This window comes from Priceomyces carsonii (genome assembly GCF_900007245.1).
Source record: "Priceomyces carsonii strain CBS4050 genome assembly, scaffold: Debaryomyces_carsonii_scaffold_1, whole genome shotgun sequence".
In the NCBI taxonomy this organism is placed as follows: domain Eukaryota; kingdom Fungi; phylum Ascomycota; class Pichiomycetes; order Serinales; family Debaryomycetaceae; genus Priceomyces; species Priceomyces carsonii.
The window spans coordinates 2,540,855-2,547,575 of record NW_026946674.1 but is presented as its reverse complement, the minus strand read 5'-3'; the positions used below and the strand labels follow the sequence as shown (position 1 = coordinate 2,547,575).

The 6,721-nt window shown below is 36.7% G+C and overlaps 4 protein-coding genes across 4 annotated transcripts; 1 reads left to right on the top strand and 3 right to left on the bottom strand.

Moving 5' to 3' along the window:
* Window positions 1-1,192: 1,192 nt before the first annotated feature.
* Window positions 1,193-2,413, top strand: PRCAT00001409001 (FAD-dependent oxidoreductase; the record flags this gene model as incomplete). The annotated part of the gene is made up of 1 exon (XM_062951195.1): window positions 1,193-2,413. The coding sequence occupies one exon, from the start codon at window positions 1,193-1,195 to the stop codon at window positions 2,411-2,413; it is 1,221 nt and encodes a 406-aa protein (XP_062808222.1).
* A 695-nt stretch (window positions 2,414-3,108) lies between these two features.
* PRCAT00001408001 (uncharacterized protein) lies at window positions 3,109-3,330 on the bottom strand (the record flags this gene model as incomplete). The annotated part of the gene is made up of 1 exon (XM_062951194.1): window positions 3,109-3,330. One exon carries the CDS (start codon window positions 3,328-3,330, stop codon window positions 3,109-3,111), a length of 222 nt encoding a protein of 73 aa, XP_062808221.1.
* Window positions 3,331-4,087: 757 nt separating this feature from the next.
* Window positions 4,088-4,279, bottom strand: PRCAT00001407001 (uncharacterized protein; the record flags this gene model as incomplete). Its single annotated transcript, XM_062951193.1, has 1 exon — window positions 4,088-4,279. The coding sequence occupies one exon, from the start codon at window positions 4,277-4,279 to the stop codon at window positions 4,088-4,090; it is 192 nt and encodes a 63-aa protein (XP_062808220.1).
* A 614-nt stretch (window positions 4,280-4,893) lies between these two features.
* Window positions 4,894-6,462, bottom strand: PRCAT00001406001 (uncharacterized protein; the record flags this gene model as incomplete). The annotated part of the gene is made up of 1 exon (XM_062951192.1): window positions 4,894-6,462. One exon carries the CDS (start codon window positions 6,460-6,462, stop codon window positions 4,894-4,896), a length of 1,569 nt encoding a protein of 522 aa, XP_062808219.1.
* Window positions 6,463-6,721: the final 259 nt, after the last annotated feature.

Genomic DNA, 6,721 nt, shown 5'->3' with positions numbered 1-6,721 from the left:
TATCTGCTCAGTAAGACCCATAAATCGGCTCTGTCAAAGTCTTTCTTCTATGAGAGTTGCTGCACTTTTTTTTTAATGTTGCAGACCAAGTTGAGATAGCTCATCAATAGCTTCATACAGTCTAATTAGAGAATTTCCATATTAGTTGCTGGAAGACAAGAAGGGTCTTTTTGGTAAAAGCAATACTCATTAAGCGAGAGCAATTGGATTTGCACTTGTTAATAATTTATCTTCAAGTGGCTCAAATCTTGTCTTCGCGATTGTACGTGAAACATCGGACACTTCCTTATTAGAAGGTCTAAAGCGGTCAAATTTAATTATTGTCAAAGCTGACATTTCGAATCAAGAAGATATAAACAAAGCTTTCAAATTTACTTCCACCAAGACAAATAGTTTGGATGTACTTATTGCAAATGCTGCTTATCTCCCCGTGTCTACTCAAAGTCCAGTGGAAGTTAATGAAGACTTTGCGACTTTCAGCAGCGACGTAAACGAGAATATCAATAGAAACGTGCTTGATCAAATCCACTTAATAAACTTTTTTTTGCCTTTTCTAGAAAAGGGTGAGACTAAAAAAATTGCTTTAATAAGCTCAGGTCTTGCTGCAATGAGTCTTGTGTTGAAAACTGAAATTCCATTTCATATCCCCTATTCTTTGTCCAAGGCAGCTTTAAATCTCATTGCGGCAAAATATGCAGTAGCTTTACAGTGTTAGCCATTTGTCCTGGGCTTGTTTCTTCTTTCAGCCAAGCCCCGCTCAGTGACGAAGAGATTTGGAAAAGATAAGGAGTTTTCATCGATCATATAAAATTGGCGGATCGAGATTTTAATGGGCCACTGACGCCTCCAGAGAATGTTTCCGCTATTTTAAAGACTATTGAATATGCGACTCCTCATCTAGTGGGAAATCTTTGAGTCACTTTGGAGGTGAATACGAATGAGCTAGGCTGTTATATAAGATATAGAGTTTTAGATGGTGGTTGTATATTAATTTGAATACTAGCGGATCTTAAAGTTTGGCCATTTTATTTCTATAATACGTAAGACTTCTCAATCTCTAAGAGGTATGAAGATACGGCTCAAAAGTTTAATCTCCGCTTTTGCAAACTTAAATCCGTATTATGTCCTCCTCCAGCTATATATATAAGAATCAGAAAGGTAATTCACCTCAACTTTAACTCTATCGGACTTGATGAAAGTTATTATTATAGGAGGTGGAATTGGGGGATTGGCGTTGGCTCAAGGCTTAAAATCAAATGGTATAGCGTTCCATATTTTTGAGCGTGATTCTAATTTGAAAGAACGACAGCAAGGTTATCGCCTCAGAATCTCTTCCAATGGGAGACAAGCATTAAGGAGGCTTCTAAATCAGTCTTCATGGAATTTACTCTTGGATACTTCGGCTCAGTTGGATGATATAGGGTTTTGGAAGATAAGCGCTATTGAAGGAAACGAAGAAGAAGGAAAGTTAGTTCGACCAGATAAAGTTAATTCTGAACTTGAAAAAGAAAAGTCATTGAAAGTTGATCGAGAAATATTTCGAAACGTTGTTTTGATGAATGGTATCTCTTCCGATGAAATTACTTTCGGTAAAGAGTTTCTTAACTATACTAGATTGCCTGATGGGCAAATACAGTGTTTTTTTAAAGATAACTCTTCCGTTACAGCTAATTTTCTAATCGGTGCAGATGGTGGTAAGTCGAAAGTTGCTGCTCAGTATTTGCCAATAGAGAAGATTGATACAGGAATTAGAGCTATATATGGGAAGACAATGTTCTACTCTTCTTTCCAAGCCGCACTAAATCCTAAATTGAATCAGAAAATGTCTATTTCAACTGAAGTCCAAGGTGATGGCACCAAGTTAGTTCTATTTTCTGAACCAGTCTATTTCAATAAGTTGAATTTAATCAAACATCATTGTAGTACTGATGATTACCTATACTGGGTTTTTCTCAGCAAGGTGAAAACATTTGACTCTGCTTTTGGGGAGGGATTCAATCAATCAAATTCTCTGTTTGGGGAAGCATTACTAAAATTAACCGGAAGGTGGATGCCAGACCTCCGTTCGGTACTCGAGCACCAAGTACGAAATGATACTGGTTTAATGAAGGTTTCAAGCGTAGATCCTCAAAAATTAAGGAATTTAAGATGGCAGCCATCTCAGATTGTGTTACTAGGCGATGCTATTCATCTTATGTCTCCTGCTAGCGGTTCTGGAGCCAATTTAGCATTGGAAGATGCTAGTCATATCTTAGATGCTTTTATCCATGGAAAGAATGATATCGATGCAGTGATTGACAAGATAGGCGTCTACGAGAGTAAAATGAGAGAGTATGCAAGTCAAACCATTGCTATTAATTCTGAAGTTGGAGCCAAAATGTTTGGTCAAGAAAAGTTCACACTAGACGTATGAATGAAGAGCGTATTTTCATATAGCGTAATCAAATAAGGAAATGAATCTTTCACAGCCATAGAAGAATAGGATTGGCAATTGTAGAACCTGAAAACTATAAAAAGAAAAGTGAGGCTCTGTTCAGTAAACGCACGTAAAAAATATTTGCAGCAATATCTAACCCGAGAAAAGTCAAGCACAGGTAAAGAGAAAATCAGTTTCAGAACAGCGCGCTACTCAAGCAAATGCCAGTACTAAAATACTTGATCCGAAAAAGTCAATTCCTTTTGTTTTTTGATTCATTGTGCTTGTTTCTTTGTTCCAGCCTTGTTTAAACTTCGAGTTACGTCAAAATAAAAATCCCAGGTATAATGCAAATGGAATCGGCACAAAAAACTACGCTTCTGCAGCTAAAGCAATCTGATATAACTCACCAATGGCTAATCCTAAAGCAGTTCCAATGCCATAAAATAAACTTAGTCGTATCATCGAATGAACCATTTTTTGTAAGGAAATTATATCTTCAAAATTTCTAATTAACTGTAACCGCGAGCCCAGCGTATATACTAGACAGCCAAGAGCAAAGCATAACGAAGAGAAAATACGTAGACTTTATTTGATAGTTTCCCAGTAGTGACTGAGAAGCCATGCAAGATAACAAATAAGTTGTCGCTATCCAAGACACTTGAGGAACTGCGTTCAAATCAGAAGCTATATCAATCAACATTGTCGTCACCGTGGTAACCAAAGACTAAAAAACTGTTGATGCAAATAAACTTCAAGACAGGATCGAAAATTGGGCTCAGGAAGGCGATTATATCATCGGTAAAGGATGCTATTCGGGTATTGTTGATACTTTTCCTTAACTCCTCATCAGCTACACCCTCCCCCGTATAGCCTGAGATAGACTCGAGGAATCCTAATGATTTGTAATGCATTTTTATCTTCTTTCTGATATTGCATATATACAATCCTCAACATATTTTTTCCATCACAATCATCTTATTAATTATTCTTACAGCTGAAAATTCAACCTGGCCAATCAGAAACAAAATTATCGTCCTTTTTCCTTCAAGCTAAAAGTGTTTCATGTCTATTAGTTAAAAAATCTGCTGTCTCTAAGTTGGATATTCATGTTTCAATGATAGTTTTTTGGCCATCGATTTATCCATGCAGTGAAGAATGTAAATGAATAGATTTTGAAGCATTAGAGGATATCCTTAGCATGTATTTTCATGATGTCCTAGGAGTGGAACACGGTAATCGAGAGTATGTAGCTGATTGTGAAAAAATAAAATCTCGAAGTATAAGCTTTAAAAAAATTCCGGCGATAAATAAAAAGTTCACAAACTCTGTTTCACCTTATTTAAAAGATTGTGATAAAAATGATTTTATTTGTGAGGAATGGTATCGAGAAGTTTAAAGGAAAAATGAAGAAACCCTCCATAGGAAAATAAAGAGTTCTCCTTCAACCATAACTTGATGTTTTGTACTTCTGGCCCACGGCTACCCATATTATGGCCAAATCAATATTCCCATTGAGAGCTCAATTCTTTGGTACATCCTTGCATCACAGGAGAAAATGTGGGTGAGCATTGTTTGGTAAGACTGATTAAAAGCACAAACTAAGACTTTAGTTCCTTACTAACCAACTCATTTTGCAATTTTATGGATAGAAACAATATGATTCGACTCTTAGGTCTTCTTTATATCTGTATCCAGTTTATAACAGAAGCTGATGCAGCCATTGTTTTGCTCAATTAATCTTCTATTAATTTCATAAGCTACATCGTCATCTTGCAAGAATATATAAGTCTGCCATTGTGGTCCTAAATTATATTGATTGACAACATCCTTGACACCAAGCGATTTCCAGGAGCTGCACATTTGATAAAATCTATACACACAAGGACAATTAGAATACAAAAGTATATACCACGAGTATATATGAAAAATATTAGAAAACCAAGTTGTCATGAAGCTCGTATTTCACTAGAGTACTACATAGTTAAAATAAGCCCTTGCAAGCTGATTTAAAGTACGATGTGCAACATAAGATGAGTTTATTCTTATTATTCATCTTTCAGGTACAAGCAAACGCTCTGTGTTTCAATTTGAGTAGATACTACTATCCCAGCTGAAAAACAAACGATCTACTATGATCCCCGGATTTATAAGGAAGGGATACACCGTTTATTGCGGTAACGATTGGTGGGGAAGAAGCGAAAATAATACTGATTGTTGCTCAGAATAATTCGTATATTGGTATTAGGTTTTCCTAAATTCAAAAGGGTAACGTGGCAGCACTATTGATTTTTGAAATGCATCGAATATTTACTCAACTAATCTATTTCCCGAAATATACGCACATATTAAGTAATCTAAGGCTCCCTGTTTCATAGTCCTCTTAAATATAGACAGCAAAAAGATTTTGGTGACACTTTAAGCTATCCTTCTTTCTTTCCATATCCTTATATTTTATATTTATTTTCAAAGCTGTGCTACTGGGACTCAAAATACAATATTTTCCTCATTACCTCGAGAAGTGTCTCTTCTATATTTTCTTGCATTTCTTCCGTCTTCCAGGCAACGACGCCATCAGGCCTAATCAAAATAGCCCCCGGTTTGCGAATGGAGAAAAGGTCTTCAAAAGTAACATTCCCTAAGAATTTAAGAGTAGACACATCAATGAAATCAATATCAAGCCGAAGTTTTTCGTTCACAAATGTCACGGCTTGACTCCATATAATATTCTGTGAAAGAAGCTTAAAATCCCTGTAGAACAAATCGATAGTTGATACCTCCTTTCCATCTTTTATTACCCAGGTATGCGGAGCTCGAATGCCAGGGCGACCAGCCCAGTCCTTAGGATGTATAGCAAGAGGAGAGTCACCCAAGTCTCCTATAACTGCATTTGATTGTACCAATTCCCCCAATTCCAACGCGATATCGTCTAAAACAGGTTCATTTTTAGCAATTTCTGAATTGTACTTAGCATAATCTGGTCTCGCAAATATTTGCTGATGTCTGAGCCATGCAATAGGTTGGCGCTCAGAATTGTAAGAGTCTAGTAATTTCGAGGAAGACTGTCCATTGAGAACACATTTCAATTTCCACGCAAGATTGTATACATCGCTTATACCAGTATTAGCACCAAATCCACCTCTGTTAGGAGGTAGAGTATGAGCTGCGTCTCCAGCTAGGAAAATGTTGCCTTTACTGAAATAATCACATACGGTGGCAGACAAGTCCCAGCTCCCGGTTGTGATAATTTCGAATTCTAAGCCACTTATTCCGATTGCATTCTCGATACATTCTTTAAGCATTTCAGTTGTATACTCTTTGTCATCCAAGAATAAAACCCACCTACCATCATTATAAGTCGTTAAAAAGCCTTGAAAATTTTCCTGCTTGATTTCAAATTGAAAGACATTGTCTTTTAATAGGGCGTCTGCTTGAGAACACTTAAAAAGTACGCTTTTAGTTCTTTTTATAAATCCACAACCTTTAGATTTTACATCTAGAAGGTCTCTGAATACAGTCCGATTGCCATCTGCTGCAATTAAATATTTAGTTTTGATTTGATAATATTTCCCTGTCAATCTATCTTTCATTTTCACGACAATGCATTCGTCATACTCATCGTAGCTCAAAAATTCTGTATTTTGTCGGATATCAGCGCCAAGCTCCATAGCTCTACTTCTAAGCATAGGTTCAAGATTATCTTGAGCGATAGTGGCTCCATTACATGGAGAGTACCTGGATCTTTCTTCTTCCTGATTCGACGACCAGTATGATACTTCCTGCCACTTACCTGCAAGACTTTCAACTTTGGCCCTTCCGAGCCTGAAAGAATCAGGCGTTTGTGGAATTTTATTTACTATCTTTAATAGCCTAAAATATTCCATAGTCCTTAGTGTATATCCTATCGCCCTGGGATGTTTCATAGACCCATCATGCTTTTCTACAACTATAACAGGGATATTTAAATCCAGCAAAAACATAGCAGCAGAAAGCCCAACCAAACTTCCTCCAACAATTAAAACAGGTACTGTAGTGTCCTCATTCATCGTAGGCAATCTATAGTATATTATGATATTATCTTTTCCAACTTTATACTAAGGCATTATATATAGCACTGTTAATTCCGCTTAAATTACGGTTAATTCCGCTTTAATAAAGTTCTACGGTTTGCACTAAATATAGATGAATTAGGTGGGCACATAGTTTTAGGATTTGCAACTCTGGGTGCTGAAATCAAAATTCTGTTCAGGGTCATGTTATTGACATGATGTCGGGGGTATTGTACCCGATCAAGTATCCGCTCAA